At 36.9% G+C, this 27,391-nt stretch overlaps 1 protein-coding gene across 3 annotated transcripts; it reads right to left on the bottom strand.

Moving 5' to 3' along the window:
* Positions 1-393: 393 nt before the first annotated feature.
* On the bottom strand, positions 394-26,163 carry dicer1 (dicer 1, ribonuclease type III). 3 transcript variants are annotated; one of them, XM_066694803.1, is made up of 29 exons: positions 26,024-26,163; positions 20,556-20,612; positions 20,169-20,271; positions 19,768-19,953; positions 19,133-19,295; positions 18,742-18,872; positions 18,436-18,570; positions 18,034-18,194; positions 17,608-17,776; positions 16,988-17,460; positions 16,702-16,834; positions 16,307-16,549; positions 16,036-16,190; positions 15,171-15,303; positions 14,908-14,983; positions 14,367-14,506; positions 13,755-13,934; positions 12,703-12,916; positions 12,261-12,414; positions 11,902-12,084; positions 11,697-11,802; positions 11,348-11,523; positions 10,429-11,218; positions 9,495-9,647; positions 8,206-9,049; positions 7,638-7,906; positions 6,677-6,839; positions 5,935-6,010; positions 394-4,959 (listed from the first exon to the last, which is right to left on the bottom strand). In XM_066694803.1, exons 4-29 carry the CDS (start codon positions 19,879-19,881, stop codon positions 4,794-4,796), a joined length of 5,700 nt encoding a protein of 1,899 aa, XP_066550900.1. In that variant the 5' UTR covers positions 19,882-19,953; positions 20,169-20,271; positions 20,556-20,612; positions 26,024-26,163; the 3' UTR covers positions 394-4,793. The 3 variants fall into 3 exon arrangements, with proteins under 3 accessions (XP_066550900.1, XP_066550901.1, XP_066550902.1); XM_066694804.1 differs by lacking the exon at positions 20,169-20,271; XM_066694805.1 differs by lacking the exons at positions 20,169-20,271; positions 20,556-20,612.
* Positions 26,164-27,391: the final 1,228 nt, after the last annotated feature.

The following is a 27,391-nucleotide window of genomic DNA, read 5'->3' as shown; positions in this document are numbered from 1 at the left end:
ATTGCACACATGATAAAATGACTTGAAAATGTATTATGTTTGAATGTATACGTAATGCAATGAAATTGTAGGTGATGACTTCACAGGAAAATCACATTACCACTCACCCAAAACACCTATAAAATGAGCGCAGGTTCATTCCCTGGGCAGTGACTTAAAATCTAAAGTCACAAATGCCTTCTTGAAACACCAGCCTAGGTCACCCTGACCTTTGACCCAGGAGGCCTGTATGAATTCCTCTCCTGGTAATTTGTAATCTAATTCCTTCCTAAACTCATATTTCTTGGCAAACATGTTAAAATGGCCTTAAACGCCGTCTAGGTTCTCGAAACATCTGTAAGAGGTAACCGAAAGATGCATCCTCGAAGAAAAAACATACAAAAAAAATGCCAATTAATGAACAACCAGACCATAACTTTATTGTAGATATAATCAACTACAATTATTACAAAAAACAAAAAGAAAAATAAAGGTATTTGTGATCCATAAGGTGCAGACCGCAAACCTCTGCAGCATGGTTACAGTATGAACGAGAGATATTCAATGTCCCTTAAAGAGTGCTGCAGGATGTGATGGCCCATTATTCCCCATTTTAATCTTTCTACAATCCGCTGTATTCTGCTTGAGTTCAACCCTCCTCTGAAACCAAACTATTTACAGTACAGCAAATACTTGCAATACTCACAAAACGTGCTCAAAAGTGTAAATATCACATTACGGTTTAGTTTGCTACAAAGCCACTTGCTGCTGATCTGAGTGCATTTGTTTTTCAGGTAATTTCTGACATTGGGGGCCGATTTCATTAGTAATCTCTTATTATTCCATTGTAAGATAACAGCTTCGCTCTTAAAATCTAGCAGAGAAGAATAATTAAAAAAAAAAAAACGGGCAATTAAAGCAGAAACTATACTAAATTAATTTTCTTTCAAAATAATACTTACCATAGTTGGGCAGGAGAGAATGGGGGAATTGGTCAAATAAAAAAAAAAATGAAGTTATTCCAATAAGAAAATGCATAAACAACCAAGCCTTGCATGTTGTCGACTTGAAAGTTGCTAGATAAAATAGCTTAAAAATAAAAAGGATTAGATTTAAGCACATAATTCTAGAGTTCACAATATATAAATTAAGCCCCAGATCGTAGAGATCACCTACCTCTGTTTTACAGTGTATTTAACAGATCTAAAACTATCCTGCAGTATTATCTTAAGTATTACCTTAAAAGAAAAATCAGCAACTGAAACAGCAGCAAGGCCAAAACCACATGTTCTTCCTCTAAACATATCAGTATTTTTTTCTCCTTGAAATGAGGTAAAGCATGGTGCCCAAGTGCAATGCTTATTTGTGCTACATGTACAAAAACAGCAAAACAAAAAAAAACAAAATTGCCTGTTAGAAATAGTTTTAAAAGAAGTCTGCAGCATATAAAGGAGGACTACCTTACATCAAATATTTGTCAAAAGGTAAATCATAGTTAAAAGTTTAAGAGGTTCATGCCAAGAATTTTCAGTCTGGCTAACTGAGAAAATTCATTGTAATACAGTCCTTTTTTCACTGAAATAATTCACCACGTGTGGCACTGGAAAGTGATTTCACATTCTAACAAAAAAAAAAAATGAAATGGATGATTTTATGCCCAGCTTTGTAAAATTTGAGAGAGAGAGGAAAAAAAAAAAAAAAAAGTAATCGGGTAAAGTGAACGAAATGCATACAGTGTGAATCCCAAGGTCTGAGCTAGCCCATGGTGTTTTACAGCACACTGCCATGAGGTCACAGAATTTTACCATAGCCGTTCACATGCGGCAATAGTGACATTAAAACATGTATACAATAATAGATACTCATTTTAAATACACCAGATCTCATATTACAATGCACAAGGGTCACTTAACTGATCGGCTTTAAAGAAAAACAGATTGCACAACATGTAAAATAATTATAAAATATACAATGACTAATTTAATAGTAGTAGTAATAATATTCATGAATCACTACTAAAAAGTTAATTGATGATTTGGCATCATTGGCCTAATTTGACAACCTGAGGTTACTTGCACAGTTTACCAAAGTTTGTATGGAGAAATGGAGATACATTTTAATACCGTAGAATATAATCCAAGCGGGACGTTGATCTTTCAGATGTGCATATCATTAAAACAATTAATTTACATTGTGTATTTACAGTAGAGAATATTGACCTTTCCCCTCCGGGTCTTCGGTTTGAACTAAATCCAATAAACGCGGTATATTTACATGGCACTTCCGTAACCTATTGTTTTTGTTTAGGCTAATAAGGAAATGCACAAAAAAAAATGGCTAGTTGCAGGTGAATCTAGTTGCAACATCGGGGGGAATAGAAGTTGCAAGATACGGAACTGGGATTATATACAAGACAAAAAAGGCACTGTTTTCATAATTCTTTTCTTAAAAATACACTTAATCAAATAGTTGCATTACAGTTCTGTTCGTGGGAATGTTGATTTAGTGCAAAGTGTAAAGATGATAAGGTGTGGATATCACAGTAAAACACTGTATTGCATTATAGCCATAAATATATTTTTTAGATTGCAGTCTTACTAAGAAGCACAAAACACATTTAAATAAGACATAGTATAACTGTCATTAAAAAGAGCGCAAAGACACTCTTGAGGTAGCAGCACCCGAGAACAACTTCACTTACCCATAGATCTGCAAATAATGTGGCTCAACCCGTTTTTAACTATTCCTATCAGATCAAAACATTGGCAAAGGTAGGAGAATAATTGTTATTAGCCTACAGATTTAGATGTACTCGTGGGCACTGCAAGATAAACTCTTACACAAACATCATAAATTTGGCTCTGGCCGAAGACAATTCTGGATATTTATTTACCTGGGACTACGTATTAAAATGCAATTCGGTTCAACTCGCTGGAGAATAAAAAGAAAGAGACCAGGGAAATGTTATAAGCTGAGGAGGACTAAATTAAGTCAGCGAATATGCAAAAATATCCAAATATGCTCAAGACTGAGAAAAAAATCCTCTGAAGAAAGTTTGGAAAATAGATCTGCGTAACGTAATTCTTACCATCTACATAGATGACAGTTATAGATACAGAGTGCAACCTGTTCACTTCGACGGACGTTAAGTGACCCTTCGAATCAGATACGAAGATGATTTTCAAACTTTCATTGCAAGAAAGAACAAAGCAATACAAAAACAAGCATCTACCTCAGGTTTATGTGCGGAGAATATAACCTCTCAGCTTCCCCTTAAAACTTCAAGCATAAATCAACAGGGACATTGCAGCTAACCCCCGTTCCAACAGATTTCAAAGTAAATTAAAGAGGTATTATAGTTACAGTGCAAAAAAAGAAAAGAAAAAAATTCAAGCTTAATACATAAAAAACATAGCACCAAAAACAGAAAACAATGCATGTGAATAACTGAGGTATTCAAGTGAAGAGTGCCTAATAAGCAAAAAAAAAAAAAAAAAAAAGACATTTAGGCTTCATCATAAGCCATGACCATGATCACAAATAGACTAACTAAACGAAGGCTGGTTTTCTTCTCCTAAATTACAGAATTATGAAAGTTTACCTCACCAATGCAATCCTATGGCATTGCAACAGCAGTAACTTTGGTAAGTGAAGTGCTTTATGAATGCGATCTACGAGAACGATAGGGATCTGTTGTGTCCTAAGAGTGTAAAGGTGCGCCATGTCTTACAGAAGTAACCAATTCTTACAAAATCTGCAGCATATTTCCCAGGTGATATGTCTTCTATTAGTCATCAGATTATCAAAACTAAATAGTTTAGTCAGAGGAGACATTTAATGCTCACTTTTAATGACATTAATTGAAAAATGTAACTGTTCTCGGTATCAAAAACCACTTACTGAAACCTAAGTATGCATCATTTTAATAAACAGTTTTCTTTCTATATATTGGTAGCTTTATATGCCAATTATAATCCTGGAGATTGGATTATAATTAATAGCTACACAGACATGCATTCGAGTGCTGTAAAAATTCATTTTTATTACAGTGAATGGGAATGTAAAAATCCTGGTTTTCCACAGATCAATGAGTGAGTATCATTCTCCTTAAGGCAAGAACCTTTCTTTCAAATGCTGTAGTTGGTTGTGTCTATAATCTGTGTACACCTAATTAAATGCTAGCTCCTCCCATTTTCTAATTAAAACTAAGCAAAACGGACTCTAACGAGTAAGTGCAATAATGATTGAGAATGCCATCTTGACAACAGCGGTTGTGGAATGGGGGATAATACTGGCACCTGCTCGTTTTCTCCCGCCAGTTTATCCACCAAAGCATCTTAAACTGCTTTAGGACTGGCACTAGTGCACAGACTGAGGAATTTAGCGTTTATTTTTAATATCTTTAAAACTATATACAAATCTAATATTCTAAATGTTAAGCACAAGCTTCCTTACTCACTTACACGAAGCATAGCTTTGTTTTTTTTTTTTGTTTAGTTTATTTTAAAAAAGGAAAACTGAAAAAGACAGACCTGACTTTTTTTTGTTTTTCTTTTCTTTTTTTTCTTTTTAACACTTGCTAATGTTAAAAAAAGCACTCGTGATTAAACGAAGCAGGAAGAAAAATAAAAGATTGTGTTTGCGCAAAAAAAAAAAACATCATGAACAAATAGTTCCTTTTTTTTTTCTTCTTCTTCTTTACAAATGCATACAGCTTCTTTATGTTATCAACAAATGTATTTTCCCCCACAATAAAACATTGTTGTCACCCTTTGCTCACTTGATTTCATCACTTAACATCTGGAGCATCGGGCTCAGTTGTTCGGGACCTGAGGTTGATTCGCTTTGAGACTCCGCAGGGCTCTCCTCGCAGCTGCTGATTTGGCGATCCTGTAGCTTCGGCCAACCCCTTTGAACTTTCCTTTCCCAACCACTTCCACAGTGACCCGGACCTTCCCATCATAGGTCCTCTCAGCAGGGCTACAGAATTGGCAAAAAAGACGAGTTTAAACCTGAGCAAAGTAAACATCCTTGACGGAGCAGAGCCCTGGCAGGTACATTTCCACTGAATGCTAAAGTTCATTTAAACCAGACCGGTTTAAAATACAATACAGAAAAAGCTAAACATGAATAATATCCAGCAAACATAAGGTGAATGAGTTTTAAAATTCTAAATTGAAATGACTTTTTTGGGCACATATTTCCACCAGAACCTGTACTGACAGAGTAACAAACCCAAGACAGAAAATGTAAGAAGCGAAGGCACTTAATGCAATGGCACCCTAACAATATATAGTATCTGATGCTTCACATTGTCTGAAGGATTACATGAAACAACTATGAAGCAAATGCTGTTGCCTATAGAGAAACAATAGTTGGTGTGTTCAAAACATTAAGTAAACCTTGAAAGAATACATAAATAACATTTTCCATTTTAAAATCAGAGCTTGGGCTTTCGGAATAAGATTATTTTTTTGTTGTTGGTTTCCACTATATCGTTTCCTTTTGTTTATAGAAAACCATAGCTATTGGCTGCCAAAAACCTGCCAAGTGTTTAAACCCACCAGCAAATACATCTCAGAGAATCATTAACCCAGACGAGGAAAAGCATAAAGGAGGACATACAAAAATAAACATGTACCGAGAATCTCTCAGAATGTGTTGGCATATATGTTACAATACCACACCTAATGATTTGATCCAGGATTTTCTTTTAAATAACTTTTGTTTTTACACAAGTTATCCATCTACATGAATGATAAGCCATACGGTCTTTTCCATTTGTGTATACACTAAAATAACTTGGGTAAAAAAGGTTCATGCCCATATCTAAAGATACATTCAAAGAAAAAAAGGAGCATATTGCTATACTAGATATTTTCCCAAAAAGGTTTAACAAGCTTATCCCAATCAAATGCAGTGTTACATGGATTCATTTACAAAAACGGTGCATACCTGAATTTGGCGGTCTCCGGCTCCATTTCTAACAATTCACGCACAGGAGAACGAGGAACATTTGCTGAAAATTTTTCTGTGATTTAAAAAAAAGCACCAGATTAATTATTGTTAATAAAAGGAAAAACAAGACTGGTCGTTTTGTTTGGCCTGCCTCAAGACCAGACTAATTTCACATCTGAAAGAATGCGATACTCAAGAAAGATTTAAGTATCATTTCAGCCTGAAACTGAGAAGATCACACACGAGGGGACTTCAATATTTGGGACTCAAAGGAATTCAACGACTTCTCCAAATTCAACAGTTGTGGAACAAGGGAACACAAATTGAAAATAGTTTGAGGAGCATTCAAAATGTTGAACAGGGGACATTTCTCACAGAGTTTTGCAAGTATGGCTCAAACTCCCAAGTCACAGTCTAAGCTGACTTAGCTAGATACAAGAATTAGCTTCATGGAATTAATTAATTTACTAATTACCAAACTCACAAGATGGCCTCATGGTCTCCACCTCACAGTAAGCCAACTTATTTTACGTTCTGACTGAATGCAAAGAAACTAAAAGCAAGCTAATTCTGAAAGAGCTTATTACACTTAATAAAATGCTAGCAATTCATGTGTGACTTGAAAATAATGGAAAACTATAAGTATTGTGTTTTTTTTTTTTTTGTTTGTTTTTTTTAAAGACAACCTGATAAGAATTTCATAACGAGCATCACTGCTGTCAATCATTGTTGTTCTTACCTATAAGAGGCCTCATCATTGGATAATACACAAGCCAAACGGTCTCCAAAGACATCCCACTATCCATGTAAATTGCACCTGCAAGGGATTCAAAGATATCTCCCATAGCTTTGGGGACTTCGATATCTTCTTCTTTCTCCTCATCTTCTTCAGATCGTCTTAGCTAATGGATGGAAATGCGAGACACATTGGAAAGTTATTTTACGGTCGTGGAGTACATAATCCTGACCATTTCTTTCACGAGAATCCGAAAGCAGGAAATCAATTAAAGTATCACATCTTTAAAAGTGGTGTACACTAATCAAATATATGTCCACATATTTTAAATTAAGGTAGATGCCAATTGTTTACCTAATTTCCCAGTGCCTCCAGGATATCGGGGGAACTATAGTTCAGGAAAAAGCCAAGATACACTAATATATCCCCTAGAGATACAACCATAATCCAAATACCGTTTAGGATCACATGAATGATATAAATTCTAAATTAAGTCTTTCAATCATTATTAAGCAGTATAAGGTAACAACAAAAATAAGACTAGATTTCCATTAATATTAAAAACTTACTTATGAATTTATTTTCTTTCCTTTTTTTAAAGCTGGATCTAATGGTGTCCCTTAGGCATAAAGGTTTGCCAGTCACAAAAACAGCTATTTTGGCAAAGGACATTTTTTTCCTGTTTCAAAAATTAAATCCAAATGTATTTTACAATATTTAGAATTACATAAATAAAAACAGATTTATAATAAGTTTGCCCACATGGCAGATACAGTTTATGGATGTTAATCATAAAAAAAAAACAGATTGCTTGATCAGTGTATCTACACTTTCCCTTCTCTAACTTCAAGAAGATGTTGATAAGATACATTTGTTACATCAAAATGTAGAATATTTTAATGTCATAATTTCATGTTTTGACATGGAGCCAAAACGCTATCTGAAGGTCATAAAAACCACCAACCTCAGAATCCATTCCTTGCATTTCGTTTTTTTCCAGCTGAAATTGCACAAAGTCGTCAATCACATGGAACAGTTCAGGTGAGACTGCTTTGAAGTACTTGTGGTAGTCATACTTCACTGCCAGAGATGCAAATATGGTATTGTTGACGAGGGCAGATCGCAGGTCAGTCAGCACTCCTGGGGAATGCTGCCGCGGATCTTCGTAAAGGTGCTTTGTTATGAGGTAGTCCAAAATTGCATCTCCGAGAAACTCCAACCGCTGGTAACAATCTTTCAGAAAGGGGAAAAACAAAAAGCAAAAAATATATTTATCTTCGCAAAAAATAGATGCGTTTTTAAACCATATGTTGGAAATTAGAATTACACTATTACTAGTGGGAAATACAGATTCATCCAATATATTTATCCAAGCTTTTCTACCACTAGATGTCAGCATGGCTTTAAAAATGAGACCCATGAGAGTCAGACTTAAACAATTTTAAAAACCACCACCACTTTGTACAGACCAATTATACTGTATTAAGGACCAATAGAAAGAAAAGGGTTTATGGGTTTAAAACACTGTTTACCTGTGATGGTATTGTAGTGGTATGAAGCATGAGTGAAGGCTTGCAGAAGATAGGCCTTGTTCTGAAAGGTATAGCTGATTTTCTCTTCAAAGTTTTCAAAACCTGATATCAGGTGGTTCAGTGTGCGTTCGGCATCAGGGTGTTCGAACATGCATCTCGGCGGGATCTTCAGCCAGCCGTACTCCGTGTCTTTCGCATGTTCCTTCCCAAGCTCGCTTCGAAGGTTCAGTTCTTTGATGACCCTCTTCATGACTGGAAGCACTTTCAAGCCGAGGGAACACAGGAAGAGCTGTGCCGCTCTCTCCCCACAGCTGGTGAGGTAGCAGCCCAGTAGGGCCTCCACGCAGTCAGCGATGCTTTTGTCGGCGATGCACTGCTCCGTGTGCAGGTCGTACGAGATGGACTGCTTCCCCGTGTCCGGCCCGCAGTTCTCCTCCGAGGGGTTCCAAAAACCCACCACGAAGTCGTCCTCGTCGCCCACCTTGCTGGGGTCCAGGTAACACATGGCGTCCCACGAACTGTAATCAAACTCGTCCGTGTCGGAGGAAAACTGAACGTTCGCCAGGGAGGCCTTCTTCGGAGGTTTCCATTCGTAGCTGGGCTCTGCCGCCGGGAAGGTCGCCAGCGAGATCTTCTTTCCGAAAGCCCCTGAGCCAATTAGCATGTTATCTATGAACTTGATGTGCTCCTGGTAATATTCCAGGTCATCCTCGATGTTGACCTCGTCTCGCGGCTCTTTCCACATGAGGTCATCGTCCTCGTCTTCCACGTCCTCCACTTCCTCCTCCTCTTCTTCGTCTTCCTCCTCAGTTCTTCCATTGGCCAATGGGTCATCCTCTTTGATCTGAAATTAATTGTGTGTTTGAAAAGGAGAAAAATATTGAATAAACTTGTCTGTTTAATAAACAATTTGTCTGCTTTCTGGTAAGTTGCAAAATGTGAAATTAAATCTCTGTAAAACCAATAATTGACGGAGTGGATTTCTGAGTCTTGGCAGAAGTTACCAATACTAAATGGAGAATAAATATCAGAATAAAGCAGCTCTGCCCTCTGGAGAAATAGTGGTGAGCATGCCCTCTTGTGGCAAAGACTTTAAAATGCCAAGTTACAGGATATTAATATTGTTAGCAAGCTCTTTGTTCTTTAATATTAAATAACATTTACTACTGCCACATATGTGTGTTTGCCCCTGCAAATCACAGATCTATACTATGCTTAAATCAATGCAAACAATTAATCTATTCATAGCATAAACATTCAAAACAGCTCACCATGTCAGGTAAACCTACCTCATCTGCATCCCATTTGTCTGGACTACTCTTATCCTGGTTCACTACATATCCAGGAGGGAGCCAGTTTACAGGTGGGTCAAAAATTGAGACCACCATTCGGCTTGGAAGGCCCTTCTTCTTCCCAAGACGATACAGATTACAATTACTAACCTAAAATTACAAAAAAATATATATATATACACAATAATTACTATTACAATAACCTTACATTCACACCCACACACACATATATGCAGTATTACAAAAGGCAAGAAAACACAAGCATGTTTTAGTTCAAACTGAGCATTGTTAATTAATTTTGCCTGCCAATAACTACAAAGAATCCATGTGGTCCGGTTTCATGTAGTACAAATTTGAAATATGGTTTGAAAATAGTATCAAATCCCATGCTGTTTCGCATTTGTTCATTTTCTCACAAATCTTAAAAGGGTCTTTGAACAGCCTGAAAAAGTGAACGGAACATTTACAAAAACAACTGGCCAAAGCCTCTCCACTTTCCCCAAATGCCTTTCAACTCATGTTATGCAAAAGCTGTCAGATAAAAAAAAGCCAACTTTTAACAGCACAGTTATCAAGCAGAGAAAGGAGCTCAATACCTCCTCTACAATCAAAATAATTAAAGGTAAAGACTTTAATACAGACAGATGACACCCCGAACAGCTATTGATCAGGAAATCCAACCATTTTCCAACCATGCAATTAAATGAATGGCTGCCTACTTCATTTCACTAATTTGAGAGTTTTTCCTGTGAAAGCTTAAATTGAGAAATGAGACAGATGTGACATCTTGCTTTAATGTATTTTTCAGTTTGTTTTACCCATAACCATCAAGAATCTTAAAAAATCAATGTTTTTTGTATGTGTTCGACTTAAACACATCATCATTGGAGATCAACCACAGTGTAATCCGAGGACAAATAATGCAACTCACCTTTTTGCTTCTCATGTACGAGAGGCGGCCTTCGTGAGCATCAGGATACGTACAAAACAGATAGGTGGTGATCGCATGCTTCAGGAAAGAGTCACCTAGCATCTCTAGCCTCTCGAGATTGAACCCGTCACTAGCATTCGAAAGGGTCAAGGCTTGTAAAATAAGACCAGGGTTTGGGCCGAGAGTTTTAGGGGAATCGCCATTGACAGGGCTGGTAGCGAGTCTCGAATTGTCTGGGGAAACAGACAAAGGTGCTGCTGAGGAACTGGTTGACACTGCCACTGCCAGGCAACCTTCTGAGGTAGATTGATGTCCATCAAGGTCTTTATTACTCCATAGAGTACATTCAACGCTGGGCACGGGCTGGTTCTCGATGCTCTGTGAGTTCGGCATGGGAACTGAGGTAGTTGATCGTAAAGGTATTTCACTCTTGCGGGAGTTGAGCAGATAACATTGGGAAGCGTTATCTCCGCAAAGGTCGTCAACTGTGCCGTTAATGAGGTTCTCGGCACAGATGCAGTTCTCATTAGCTTTACTCCATGGTGAGGGTCTTGACACATGAAGCTTATCGGGTGACATTTCGTTGAATGCGTTACAGTTCACAGATGTCTGGTTCCTCCGCAGGGGCGACGAGTCTTCGATGTTAGCACCTTGATGTGCAGCATTTTCAGGGGCTACAGTTGAGCTGTGCTTACAGTAATTGTCATTTTCTTCTGTGCAAGAGCTGGGACTTGAGATGAAAGCCTTGCTGTCAATAGATTTCTTCCATCCAAAATCCAAGTTTGGGTACCTAAAGCGAATCAAGAAACTTTTTTTTTTAAATGTTATTTATTGTGTGTAGCCTTTACATTTAAATGTATAAAACATTGTATTGACAGCTATATTAATTCATACATTCTAGATTCTAAAATCAGCAAACCTGAAATCGGGAGGCAGAGTTTTGACCCCTACGCCTGCATCACTGGCAGTCTGAGCTCGGAGCTCCTCTGCAGTTAGAAGGCAGTGTAGACGGTAGAGGATGCTGGGTAGACAGACTGCTTTTCTCCACAAGGACGCTGGAATGGGGTGGATGGCGCAAAGCTCAGGAACTAAAATCTGAAAATGCAGTAATAATTAGAGGAACTTAAAAAGCATAGAATGATGCTATAGATACAAAGCATACACATCTGTACACTGCAGTTTAATATATTTATAAATATACATGTTTTCATCGGCCTATAAATCAATCGATATTGTATTAATGTGTAACGGAGTAAGTGCCAGCCCACCTGTTTGTTCTGTAGGCTTTCCCATTTCGCTTTTCTCTTCTCTGCACTGCTCAATGGAAGAGCTTTGCCTTTTTGATTAAGGTGCCGAGGGGTTAAAAGATTCAGTCTGAAGAGGGAAGAAAAAAATGTTAACTAAATGTTGTACCTTTCCCAGGCATTCAGAGTATTTACCATTTCTAAAAGGATCTTTTCTTCCATCACTTACCTCGAAGATGTGTGGTCCACATCCAGTAGGGGCTGGTTTAAGTTCGACAGGTCAAGGTTGTACTTGGTTTTGTAGTATTCAGCAAATGTTTCGTATTCTGGAGATGGAAATTTACTAAGTGGTGTAAGATCAGTGTAGACATCTGCTACGTAGAAGCGATGAGGCTGGTCAAAATTGCGATACCTAATGGCAGGAAAACAAAAACAAATTGATTTTATTTTCTTAGATTCAATTCAGAAACTCATTTCAAAAGGTAGAGAGCAAAAATAGGCAAATTTGTTAATAGTATTTGGTAAATGCTGGTAAAATAATGACTTGTGGGACATCACACAACACAAACAATTAGTCCTTCTGCATACCGTGGAATGATAACTGCATCCTGGTAGTCCTCCAGTTTGAAAGTGAATGGGTTCTGCTTTGTATACTGGGTGTTAGGAATGCCGATACGAGCTTCAGATTTTTCAATATCTTCCATGAATTTAAAATCCAAGTCCAAAGTGTTGGAGTCATCAACTGAAAATAAAAAAATACATCAAAACAGACTGGATCAATGACACTGCAAAACATTTATCCCAGTAAATAATTGACATTGACATCACTAACGACAATAGTCAAACTAAAAATCACTTTCTATATTTACATAACCATGAATTTATAATTTTGACGATCATTAACTGAAAAACATCTATATTATGTCATATAGAGACCCATTGAGACACAAAGAAAATAACACAACCGTGACCCAAGAGAGGGAGTAGGTGCTTTCTGTCTCTGCTAACAAAGAACTTCCTGTACACTCACCAACATTAAGAGGTAGTACACAGTAGGCCGAGTCAGCTTCCGTGGGTTTAAACTCTAGTGCAGGTTTCTCGAGACGAAGTATGTGGGAGAAAATATACTGATGAAGTCTAGTGATCAGGTCCAGGTGCTGGGCGCTCAGCGTGAAGCCAGACTTCTGCAGTTCAATGGATATGGTGACTTCACCGGAACGAGTGTAGACTGGGAAGTGAGGAATCTAAACATTAACAAATAAAATAAAAGATTAAGCAAATGGGGATTATTTATATACATATTAAAATAAACAGTGGCTTAAACTGGATGAGAACAATAAGATTTTTCATCTGGACAGACACCAACAAAGCCAAACTACTTTAAGGTGCAAAGCCTTTGAAATCCATGTCAGTCTGCTTCTGAATGTAAAGTAGTGTAAGGATTCCTCGGACACAATAAAAATCAAGTTATTCCTCTTTGGGGTTTGTTACACAATACTCTATTTAGACATTTCTGTCCGACTGTCTTTTATAATTAACTTTGTGCATCAATTCTGTCTTGCTATATTGCTATATATTCACAAGGGACATCAGCATGGTGGGAATGTGGCAGTTTTTTTTTTATGTGTTTTTTTTTTTTTTTTTTTTTTTAACACAAACTAGATTTCTTGGATGGTTCAATTTCCTATGTGTGGAAGGTGGTTGTTTCCTGTTGAAAGAAATAAAAGTCACAAGCTGTGATAGCAGACATCAGTTCTGTCAGAGCACTCTGCTGAAACATTAGAAGGCACAGACAGATGCCAAGTGTGGGTGGAATTGCAGTTAATCCAGACAAGCCTGTCCCTGGAGATGTAGCTTTTAGCCAGTGGTGTATGAAGGATTTAAAATGTGCGCTAAAATAAATAACCTCAGCTCCAGGAGCAGAAGGGGGAGAGAAAGAAAAAATATGTATGCATAAGGATAGCTTAACTGTCACTATCTGCATTACTAACAAGAAGTCCTAGCAGAATTGCCCAGGAGCATAATTTATGTGCAGACAACCATATTTAAAAATTACAAGATAATATAACGCAAGACAGTTACCCGAGGTATTGGTTTTGCCGTTAATATGCCAAAGCATCTGGTAGTGTCTTCTGGAGGATAGAGCTTCCTTCTCCTGAAGTTCAGCTCATCGGGGAGAGGAGTCGTGAGGACCATGCCGATCACATACAGGTAATAGGACTGTTCAGGTACGGGGTAACTGTGCCGCAGACATTCAGGAATCTGTGTTCAGACATGGGAATAAAAGGGTTGAGATTAATTGTTTATGAACACAACATTTCAAACACACTGCATTTTACATAGGCACCATTTTTATCTACTACATCAGGGGAGATATTCTGATCAAATTAAAACATAAACCTGTTTTAAAAACCATAAAATGTAATATTATACTTGACTCTTGAAGGCAGATCTTTGTTTGATAGGGGTACTTCCTTAATCCTTAATTAATTGAATTCACAGACAAGTGGATATAAGAGTAATAAAACTGCTTTAAAAACAACAGAATAATGATATACTCCTATGATAATAAATTAGTAAATCTTTAAAAACTTTAAGTAGTTGTTGCAAACTGAAAATCGTATTAAGCACTTTTAAGCTGGTCTAAACGTGGTTTTAATACCCTAAACCTTGATTCATTAAATAACTACTAACAGCTTTTGGGTAGCACTGCCTTCGCTTGGTAGAGCCAGGCCGCCCCGGCACGCTCGTTTCTTCCTCATCATGTAAATCCAGCTCCTCTTCATATTTCACGGTCTCCTTTCCAACTGGCATCAAGTGATCATCCAGCTCACCTTAAGAAAATAAAATAAAAACAGCTCCATGTTACCTGAGTTACAAGTAACTTTCTCTTTCCAATTCCATACAGAATTAATCATAAAGGTTACAAAATCCAAATGATACAGGTTTCATCTTCATATTGCACTTTGTATTGCTCTTAGTCATCTGCTAAAAAATAAAAAATAAAAAAAAATAACAGGTAGAAGGATGGCTTTGTATTTCAGTATATACCGACAGTATTGTGCACTACATTTACTAAACAAACATTCTGCAGTAATATAACTACAGACAACTATAAGAAAATACTTACTTATCAAAGAGGTGATCAATAAACGTCTGAACATTTCCTCCAAAAAAGATAGCATTACAAATGTAATCCTCACAAACACAGACATTGGCGATCTTTAGTTTTTACCTATTTTGTGAAGTTTTTCACAGCAAAGTAGAGCAACTGCTTTCTCAGCCAGTCTTGCACAATTCATGATAGGCCCCTATGGAGAATATTTATAACCGTTAGTATTCAGCATATGTACATCTTTACAATATTTAAAACTCTGCTATAGAAAATATTAAAATTAAACTTCTTAATAATTCGATTTCTTAATCTTTAGATTCAAAACTAAATATATTCATGAATTGACTGAGTGCCTATAATTCCTTCAGAAAAATAACACTTACAGTCACTGGCACTCTGAGAGGAGAATTGATGGGCAGGTAGAGAGTGGATCGGTAGTTCCCATCTTGTAGCTCCACTGTTTTACACTTCGGTGCCAGGTGTGTGAAAGGATCACTGGGCAATCTTGCACAGTACCTACAAGCAGGGATAAAAAAAAAAAAAAAGATGTAAACGTTTGTAAATTGTACACAATTTCACATTCTCATACGGACAGATTTGCATGTGCTAATACGATGGCTCAAACAGGAGGCTCAAATGCTGAACTTTGACACAAATAACTGCCACCCGAGTTGTTTAGCAGTCATATTCACTTTAATCATAGCTTTAAAAACACATGTCTGCATTCATTATTTGTAATTTTGTGACGTGTTTAGGTTAAGCAAGAAACCACGACAGATGTAATCATCAAGGTTGAAGCCTTGTTTACAATATGATCGTTTTCAAGCATCAGACTTTAATTTGTGCAACAAGCATACTGTGTAAAGAGTAAATAAGTTGAACAAATGCAACACCTGATAAGTTTCAATTTTAATACTGGTTTGCTTGCCCTGCTTGACAGTCATTTTGACAGACATGTTTCTCACAAACTTGGCCGTCCATGAGACGTGTACTTCATAAATATCTTTTACTAACATATGACATACTTCATTTAAATATCCTGTGTGCAGCTGAAATTCAAACACTATATGTGCACATAAAGGAAGGGGTGAGGAATGAGAACCAGAAGGAATCAGGAAAGCTTCAGCCAGGTTTAAATTAATGTCATGAAACACTTCACAGGGAAGCCTATATGATACATACTGTGTGCACAAACATACACATTATTCATATTTATCTCTATATTATTGTACTAAATATTGGCATTACCTGTTGACATGTCCAATGGATGTGTTAATTGTAACTCTTGGGCCTCCATCTTCAGATCGCAACACATATGGGGGTAAAATATTATCATCATCCAAGACAGGTTCCACTTCAAATTCACTGCAATCTGCAGACTTGGAGCACTTGTTCCTCAAAATCTGATTGAAGGAAGCAAAACTAATCAATTTACACTCCCCTTGTTCAAAGTTTACAAAATTCCAGGTTGAATTTAACTACAGGTTTAAGAACAGAAGTCCTCATAAGCATCGTGCACCTTTTCTATAGCTTTGTAGGTTTTGAGATCATCTTCGAAGGTTTTAGTCCTCTCAGTGTCGGCCAGCATGATGTAGTTGGACACCGGAGCCCTTGCCCTTCCTTTAGACTGAACGTAAGATCGGTATTCTGTGGGCAAGTCGAATCGAACCACTAAATTGCACTTTGGAATATCGACGCCCTCTTCCACAATACTCGTAGCAATGAGCAAGTTGGTCTCGTGAGCGCGGAATTTACGAAGAACCTATACAAATAAAATCAAAAAGAAGAGTCAGGAGATTAGAATCATTTGCAACTACCACGATATAATGCTGGTCTCAATGAAAATGGTACTTCATTTCATTTTCTTCACTAAGGTAAAGCCACAATCTCACTGCAGCATCCCAGCCTCTTTACCTCTTCCTGTTTCCTGAACTCCACCTCCATCTGTTTGTTTCGAGGTTGGTTCTTGCCAATGCTGTGCCCAGTTATGAAATTGCTGCTGATGTAAGCAAGTTCAGGGTCCTGCTTTCCGGCTTCTTTTATGAGCCTAGGAGGAAGGAAACCAAGTCTAATTTGATATCTGGATATGGGGAATAACATCAGTGTAACAGTTTGAAAACCAAGTTATTTCAGCATACATTTATGTGGGCTGTCTCCAAAAAGTATTGTTTGTCTTCTATTCTTACTCCACCAATCTCACCTGTTCAAGACAACCGCAGTGTAGCGCCTCTCAACGAAGATGATCCCGCACAGTATGTTCGTGAAAGGGGAAGGAAAGTTTGCCTCAGGTTTCTCCTTCTCTTCGATCTCTTCGTCCTCGTCCTCATCCTCAGAGTCACTCCAGGAGACGTAATTGTCCTGGTTCCTGTTGTTGTACCACTCCACACTCTCAAACTGCTGCCGCTCAAATGGCTTGTACTCGTGAAGGATTTCCAGCAGCTTTATGACTTTAGGGGTAACAAACTTGAGGTCGAGGGAGGCGGGGGAGAAGTGCTCCTCGCAGAGTGCGTGGATTTTCCGCAAAATGGTGTCTGTAAACAATAGGAATTTCCGGTTCAAGTCCTCCTGTTCATGCTTGATGTACTTCTGCAGCTCCCGCACCATGATCCCGGCCACCTTATCGGCACACCACGGTCCCAGGACTGTCAGCACGGCTCGGCAGTCGCTCAACACCTGCACACAAGACACAATGCACATCATACATAATACATAGCAGGGAATGGAAATACTGTATTGTTTTGGATCAGAAGCTGCACAGTTCACCATGACATGACACTATTGAAGAATAAAATAAACCATAAAACAAAAACAAATAAGCACCTGTTTAGAAATAAAGGTTGGGTCTCTGTCTTCACGATGTGCAGATATGTTGCAGTCATTAAGAAAATTAAGTGCTTCATCCAACTCATTCAGGAGTCTTTCACAGAGCCCGCTTTTATCCACATATGGTCCACAATCCAGAACGACCTCACGCGGCTGAGATGAGTATCTACGATAAAAACAAAAAGACTAAACTGTCTGGTATATATTTGTTATAATTACTATTCGGTACGTCTTAATGGACCTAATTAGTAACATGAGCAGCCTGATTAATTATCTTAAGAGGAGTCTCTTGCTGTCAAAGTAATTTGGAGAATGTAAAAAACAAATGCCTTCTTTTCCCCACAGGGATTAATTTTCTTCAGCATTCAATATTTATATATGTCTATACTTAATATTTATAACTGTACAAAATACTGAATGTACCGATCTAAGACAACCAGGTCCGTAGCAGTTTCTGCGTTGCTTTTCAAGATTCGCTCCAGATTCTGGATCTTCTCCTCCAGTTCTGACGGATCGCATTTGCCATTTAAAATGGAAGCCGTCAGACCCAGTATCCGAGGACAGGAAGGGCTTTCCTCACACATCTGAAAAGGCAAAAGGGTAAAAAGGAATTCAATTGCGCCACAAAACCAACCAATAGGAGAAAGTGTTGCATTTACTTTAGTTTAATGGGATACATTTTTGGATTGTATGTCACACCTTAAATTCACGTATAATTTTTGTTACCCTTTTTTCTAAACACAAAATTACACTGTAGAAATAAGCACAGACTGGATTGTCAAGACCCATTTATGCTTTCCTTTCATTTATCACACCACCATTTACCTTCATAATGTCCCGATAGGGATGGTCCATGATTGCAAGATGACACTCATCGAACACAAGCAGGTTGATTTTAGATAGTGGCAAGAACCCATTCATCAAAACATGGAGAAAGATGTGGCAAGTCATAACGAGCACCTGCAAAAAAAAAAAAAAAACAGTTTAATTGGATAATTTCTAACAAATTGTCCTTATAAATCACAAGCAAAAGATGTAAGCAAAGAGTCATTCCTCTTTGAGAAGTAATATGTAATGCTGAATTTATGAAGGCAACTGAAAATGCACTGATTAATACAAAATAAAGCTAACCTGGTTTTCGGCCAGTTCTTGACTCCACTTGTTCTCGATCCATGTCAGAGTCTCCTCAACACTGGCATATTCTCCAACCCTAAGATCCGAATGAGTTCGAACCGTTGCTGCTTGCTGAACCACATATGATGCTTTGGGGGGTAAAAAAAACAACAAGTTTATAATACTGAGTGAGGCTTTAAAACAACCGTTTAAGAATATAGACTATTTTAGACAGAACCAATATTCTCAGAGGTCCACCTAGAACAATGTGAATCTAAACACAGAAAAACATAAAATAAATATTCATACATAAATAACATGTTATTTAAGTGTATGGTATTCAGTAAAAATATTTGGTATATAGGACCACCAAGACATACATTATTATTACCAAAACAATCATTCATACCTGTGTTTACTAAGAAAACGGTTCTTTTTCCATTTTTTCTGAAGTCACCCCGGATTTGATGGGAGAGCTCTTTTGTTAGAAGTACTGCAATAAAGGTCTTCCCTGAGCCAGTATTTAAGCAGACAATAGTATTGTGTTCAAGAGCTGCTTCAAGAAGTTCAACCTGTAAAATAAATGCAATATAATTAAACTTTATTTAAGGTAAACAATAAAAATGAAAACAAGTTTTTTGCCCGCACATGTAAAAGCAATGAAATTACACTATTACAAAGCATGTAATTTACAGAAGTATTAATTCAGTTTTTCCACTGGGCAAAACATTTCCAACAAGAAATCAATGTTTCCACATACATTTAATTGCATTATTAAAATGTACATGTTTAATCAAATCTAATTATCTAATCAACGAGGGACACATGTATGAGTCCTACCTACATTTCCTTTCATTTTGTAGACAGAATATGCAGAGACAATGTAACCCCCTTAAAGATTATGTTAAGAAAACAGGGCAGCTTGGTTTAAGTCATCTTTTAAAAGTTAAAGGATGAAATCATACACAATATTACAGCTGTCATTTCCCTTAAACCTTGGTGCAGGAATCAAAACATTTTTCATTCATATTTCCCAGATGTTACCTGATATTTCCTTGGTGTATAAATGTTATCATGGATCGCCTCTTGCTGCCATGGGAGTCCAAAGAAAGGACCCATTGGCGATGAAGCAGGGGTCACAAGCTGTAGTCCTGCCATGCTTAGGTATTGCAATGCAGGTACATTTACACTTCCAGTGTTTCTCTCATTTCATTGCTGCTATCAAGTTTACTAAGAAAAAAAACAAAAAAAACATACATTTTTAAAATGTACACCTAATTTATCTGTGGCCTGCATGTAAATAATTAACTTTTGTATTAGAGAATGGTTTAAAAACATTGACTTACTTTTAATATTATTACCTCACATGAATGAACTTACACATCTAGACCAGTTTCATTTCAATTAACATGTTTTAGCAGTATGCCAGGTAACCATTTACTTACAGTTTCTGTTTTAGAGACTTCAATTTGCAACCAGTTTGTGTGAATTTTTGGCTTCATGTTCAGCCACTTCAATCAACTCATATTATTCTTCAAAATTAGACTCCTGAAAGATCCACATAAAGTAAATATCAAAACAAGTAAAGGAATTTAAATTAAAAATATTAAACATGGCCTAAAGGGTATTTATGTAATTGCATACAAGATATCCAAAGATATTTTATTGCTAAATCTCAGATGAAACTGTACATGTTAGGTGAGGTTCTTAATCCAACATGAGGGTTATTCTTCTGTTCCCTGGAGCTCTGAAATACACCCATGTACAGAAGTAGACTTACTTAAAGTAAATTAACATAATTAATAGAAAAGACTGGAAATAAATATTCTTACTTTTAATTACTTGATTGAGACTGGTCCAGCCTGAGAAGTTGATATAATATTCTTACACTGTAAAAAAAAATAAAAATAAAAATAAAGTATTATATATAAATATACTTACACACACACACTATTGTATTAGAGCATTACACTGTCTATTCAATTTCAAGGCCATACCGCCAATTCATTTCACTCAGTACAAACATTCAAACCATCGTATTGTGATGTTTTCCTTAAACATGCAAATAAACAGGCATGTTAATTCTTCAAACGCCTTCGTAAAAAACAATCTCAATTCTGAACTATGATACTGCATTGTATCAAGATTTGACAATACAGACCATCGCACTACATCAATAGATTGTCTACATCATTAACAGCCCAAACTCCAACATAGCCAAACCCAAACTTTTAGCTAGGCCCATACAAATCCACACCTGTTAACACAGTAGAAACACAGTTCCAACATACAGGGGGTTCTTACTAATTCTAGCCTGGACCAAAATGTAACCCTAATTCACAAAGTTTACCTACATCACTCAAAAAAACTATTGAAATGCAAGTCACTTAATCTGTTGCCACAATTAAAATGTACCATTAACAAATTGTGCTATTCTTAACTTGAAATGTATGTTTATTAGAGTGAAATTGTTAAAATATCAAAATATTCAGGTCATACAGTGGTAAATATTAATTCACCTAATGCAGGCCTAAATACCATTTAGAATCCTAATTCTGAACCGTGATACTGCATTATAGAGTCAATACTACACACCATTGATTGGTCGACACCGTATTAAACCCAAACAAACAGCCTGAACCAAAACCCTACGCAAAACTTACATTTGAAGCTAGGCCCATACACATCTACACACACTTACGAGAAACACAGTCCCAACTTAACCTGAAGCAATAGTTTACTCTTCAATGTGCTGACAAGATCACAGGACATTTACATTTCATTGCATTAACAGAGGTCTGAATTGTATTATTTAGGTTCAATACATGTACAAACAAATATATAATAGACAAGAAAATAATGTGTGCTTAATGGTACTGAACCTGAAAATAACCTGTTCATCAAGTTCATCTGCACTTTCATGTGAAAATGTAGAACTAAGATTATGCTTTTGGATAAGATGGTTTTCTGTAAATTTGTTTTTGTGCATCGTTCCCCGATATCTACAACAGAGCAAAGAATTGAAAATAATTACATTCATCCTGGTACTGGTTTTGCTAATTAGCACCCGCTTTTCTGCTGCAATAGAGAAGCCATTGTTGTACCACGTCTCCAACGAAAACACAGCATCAATATGAATGTGCAGCGAAAGATCCCTACCGTCATCGGCACAAAAAACATTAAAATCAAGCATGAAAAGGAATAGCATCCCCCTCTCTAGCAACATTAACGTATTTTATGCCTTGACATCAAAAATATGGGGTCCAGAAGTTCCCCTTCTCTTTTCACGGCACTAATCAAAATTACTAGAGGTATTACGGGCCATTTCAATGCAAAGGATAAGTTTTCGCCAGACAGGTCACATAGCACGGACCCAGTCAAGTTCTAGAACAAAACAGTAAATTTAACCCACATTAGCATCTCAATGGTTCCAAGCAACACCTCGGACAAAAGGCTTTCGAACTCTCACTGTCTGGAGGCCAAAGGCATCTGTGACTTCGCAGCGTGCATCTCCCCCAAACAATAGCAACAACAGGGAATGGTTACTGCAGCAATGAACGTGACCCTCCGCTGCAGTTTTTGTCATAAATTCCAGCGACGCACGCCTCACGCAAAGACACACACACACACACAAAAACACAACACTGCAGCCAAGGGCAAAGAATTTATGCAGCATTTGGAGAGAGAGAGAGGGAGACAGGAAAGGGGAAACAATGAGGAGGAATTATCCGCCCAATGACTTGTGAACAGCGTGATGCAAAAAATATGCTCTACACCAGATTTTTATGAATCATGGAGCAGGCAGGAATGCAAGAAAGAAAATGCAACAACCTATCTGTCTCATCAACTCTAAAACCATGTTCAGTTTTTTTTCCCCTACTATAATCTTAAAGCAAAATACTGGAGAGTGCCATCCACCACATTATGCAGTGGTTTGAAGATGGAGCTTCTAGTGGAATTAAAGAGAACAAGGGAGTGTTTTCTTTTCAGCAATGAAAATGGTGGCTGATAAACCACCTCCTGTACCTTTTGCTCACCCCCCTGGCCAACACAGCACTTTAACTACAAAATCTTAATAAAAAGACTTATAACGCAGGGCTTAAATAAAAAAAACAAAAAATGAAATTATGAAATGAACGATGATGCTTCTTATATTACAAAGGTGGACCATACTGCAAACTATTACACAGCCAGATTACATTAACAGTTATTAATCATCTGTGATTAATTTCACATTTGTATGCTAGTGAGAAATTCAACCAACCAAGCCTTTCATTTCAAAAGGGGGAACTTTTCTCTCTTTTTCAAATAAACTACCAGCTATTAAAAGTGTATACTCTACTGCAACAGATGGAGTAAAACTACACAAAAGAGTAAGCTAGTTTTTGCTCAACAGGTCTCAACAGTCAATTTGTTTTAGTGCGTCTATACATCTTAGATAGGGTTAGATGGTCCGAAACTAATAAATATCTATTACATTTTAAATTTAATGAAAACATTTGTCTAAAAGTAATTAAAAAACAACTGAAAATTAAAGTTGTAGGTATTATCAATAAGCTAGAGCTTAAGCATCATCCTGAAGCAATTAGCCGAATCCCCTCATACGCATTAATCACATCAATCCTTAAAGAAAACACTTAAGGCTTTAAATGCATTCAATACGTTCAGACTGACACCTACTATGTTTAACAAAAAACAGTTCACAAACATTGTTGACATCCCCAAACTTCAAAACCTGCAATCAACTATAGGCCATATAACAGCAATATAGTGCAATACAAAACGTCAGTATTACCTTAAATCAATAAGAAAGAGTGCACAGGTGTAAATTACTCTTGGAAATTCTCTCATATTACAGCTGTACTTGGTTCCAGACGACTTGCATGCAATACTAATAAAGTTAAGGTATTAATCAGCATTTATTATAACCTTTCCATTTTTCAGTTGCAATCACCAGATCTGTCAAACTGCACTTCCTTTCAATCAGGAAGCCATGATTAAAGTCTCTGCGTGGGCATATATTATTCCACCACATGTTGCTTCTACTGACAAAGGTAAATTACAAAAAGTTGAAAATTAAAACTATGGATGTGCATATATACATGTATTTTTATTAAATGCAAAAATATCATAATTTATTTCAGTAGATGTATTTTATACTGCAGGCATGAAATAGTGACATTTGTGCAACACATGTTTCCTTTTGCCCAGTTCCAGTATTGTTGTGATTATACTGACAGCTGTACATTAAATCAACAGTAATAATTAGAAGACTGAATAATAGTTTAATTAGTTTTAGTCAAATATAATCAGATCAGAAATTATAAACACATATCAGATTTTCATCATCTATTTGTGTATGTGTGTGGTGGGGGGAGTTCTGCAAATACAACATGCATTAAATTTAAACTTTATCTTTAAAACCATTTATTTCTCGTTTATAAAGAAACAAATATGGATATCAGATCGCAACATTCTTACAGAAACAGACACTGTAACATTTATTATCTACATGTAATATGTCTAACAATGGTAAGATCTCAGATAATGTTTCAGGCATTTTGTTTTCATAATAGTATCTTATTTAACATTATTCACCTTGCATTATCTCTGCCTGAAGTTTTTTTGTTTGGTTCCCTCACATCCACAATTATTTAATGCAATGGAGACTAACCTGTCCATTTCTGTGTCCACATATGCAATTAGACTGAAAAGCATATATTCACAGAAACAAAGCAATATAGTGAAATATAGCCTATTTCATAAATAATACATTAAAATCCTAATGAACACAGTGGTATTTAGATGGTAGGTTTATAATATGGTTAAGAAATGGAAGATGTGGAAGTCAGTCCTAGTTTTGCAAGGAATTATTTGCTCTCTTACTTTTATGTTCCCTCTTGCGTCTTAGTAACTTAATGGAAAAGGTACTCTTCATTCAAAGGTAACTGACCCATAGAATAAGACAGACATCAACATAATTATGAAAATCCATTTAATCAGTTATGTCTATTATCTTAAATAACTAAAGTTGGGGCTCACAATGTAGATGTATCCTCTTAAGTACAAATGCACTAAGTAAGGTAAGGATCAACAGTCTTCAATATGACAAATACATGCTATTATATGCTATATGCTATAAAAAAAATCTAACCAATTTAAATAGGTATTCAAAACGATTGCGATCAAGAGCCAGGATAGGCACATTTACTTGGCAATCATAATCTTGTTTTCTTGGCCACAGTGGATACAATATAACTGCATCTGCCGATTACACAAATACTAGTTTACATCTCATTTTGTCAATCACTTAAAATAAAAGAGATGCAGCCGTTATACTTCTGAAGGAGTGATTTGACATTTCACATGGCTGGAGCACTGCTCTCAATGCTAAAAAGTTAACAATGCATAGTCATCAGTATCTTACTTTGCAATTTTGAAATGCACCGTTTTTGACATTTGAAAAGTAAGTTCTTCAAAGTAAAGCACTTCAAACAAGCTCTCGTTTCATACCACAAAATGAGAGTTATATAAAATAGTGCAGTTACTAGCTTAACAATACAGTTAAATTAAGTCGAATTCAAATAAGTGAGAAACGAGAGGGAAAGTGATTTCTTTAAAAAACAACCATACCTGGGCTTATTTCAGACAATATTTAAATACGTGAAACAATAAGGCCGGTTGGTCTCATCTCGGACAATAAATATTATATATATATATATATATATATATATATATATACGTGTGTGTGTGAGAAAGAGAGAGAGAGAGAAAAAACAGACTAGGCCTCAATGCGACCTTGGCCTTTTAAATAGTCAAATATTCTACTTTCTCTGCCGTTTCATTAAACTCACTATAAATGCACGGTTTTTGTATGTGAATCCATATTTGCGACTTCAAAAATAAAGTGTGTGAACTTGAATACAATCCGGGTTTAGTTTTTTTTTTTTTCCTGAGGCGACGCTAAGCTGAGTGATATAAACACAATAAAACCATGTGTTGGACAGAGAGAAAAAAATGGCCTTATGCTTGTAACCCCATGGAGGCAGTGTGGAGATTAAACGTGCACGTTGGGGTCTAGGATTTAAGTCTGTAAAATAAAACGACAACTATATGCGGTTAAAGCAGGCGTGTGGCATCCCCCGCTGCTGCTGGTTTAATGTGCAGACACACATAAGGGATCTACTTGATGCTTTGTGTGTGCGAACAAATGTTTCATCGTTTTCTGCAAACGACGCGAAAGCGCTAAAAACAACAACACGCATGTGAATGGCTCGACTAAAACACACCTCTCGCTTACCAAATAAAATGCCTTTCGCTCGCCGCGTTGCAGGAAGACGTCTTTTACAGCCGCCTGTTTACCCTTTTCTCCATTGCCTCCTGCTGCTGTCAGATTACCCCACGATCCTTCCATTCACCTGGGCCCAAGACTGCATTGGCCATCACTGCGCCATTTGCGTAACCTCGCTCCTTCGGATGCGGCGGCAGCGCGGGCCGGTGTTTGCGTAAAGGTGGACGTGAATAGGAAAGCTGACTGTGACGCCGCACAAGGAAAACATGAGACGAGCGTCCCCATTGGGTAACGGGTCAGGGGTTAAAGTTCAGAAACCGGGTAATGGCCAATCAGGGGCTGTGTTATATGTTGTTTTTACTTATCAGTGTGCGAGAAATGACTGTCTTTTGCAGTGCTGAAGCTTGAGTTCATGGACAGTGAAGACTAGTATAAATGTGCATGTGGGGGAATATATATTTCTAATGTCTAATTTAAATGTCCCATTAAGGAGATCCATATTGTATTCCTTATTGTTGTGTAGATGGTGCATGATAAATAAATAGTTGGTGGCAAGTTTATAAATGATTTGTATTGAAGCATTTGAAATGACACTCATTCTGTATGGAATCCTATAAGAGCCTATAACATTTGTAATTAACAATAATGAGCAAATCCATGCAATTGATGTCAAAAGTGACCCTCAAAAATATTACAATTACAATATTGGGATGTGTGATCAGAAAGGATCACTGTCAATTGTAGCTTTATCTTTGTTAGTGGCCCCTGGTATAAATTAGATACACATACAAATATGTTTATATATAGACTAAATGTAGTTAATATGTGTGCATTATGGATTAAGAGCAACAAATGAGACCAAAACAGGTTTACAACATAATTAATAATGATAAAATAAATGCATACATACTCTGAGCGCTACAATTCAGTGATTTTCAGTGTTTCCATTTTCAGATCATAGAGTAAAACCAAAAGGCTACATTGACAAAATATGTCGATACATAAATGAGGATTGAATGCATTACCTCAGTAATTCTCCACTAGATGTCACTGTACACACAAAATATAGTTTTGTAGATTTGTAAGGCGGTGCCCTTTGTAAGGTGTTGTTTTCTTTTTGTTGATGTGTTTTGTACTTCAGGGCCACCGTACCTATGCCTTACCTTTTGCCAACATTCTGGAATGGCAAATGATTTTACTGGGACGCATGGCATGTGTATCAAATAAGCATCTCCCAAAAGTGCTAAATGATTAACCAGGATAAGGCAATGTTTTGGCAATTTGTGTGTTTCAAGCCAGTGTATTATAAACAAATAATTGACATACAACCATCCACACATCCAAACACAAGGGATATTGTTTTAATTAAATACATTT

Source organism: Amia ocellicauda, chromosome 21, assembly GCF_036373705.1.
Source record: "Amia ocellicauda isolate fAmiCal2 chromosome 21, fAmiCal2.hap1, whole genome shotgun sequence".
In the NCBI taxonomy this organism is placed as follows: Eukaryota; Metazoa; Chordata; class Actinopteri; order Amiiformes; family Amiidae; genus Amia; species Amia ocellicauda.
The sequence above is the reverse complement of the archived record's forward strand: the minus strand, read 5'-3'. Positions and strand labels throughout refer to the sequence as shown.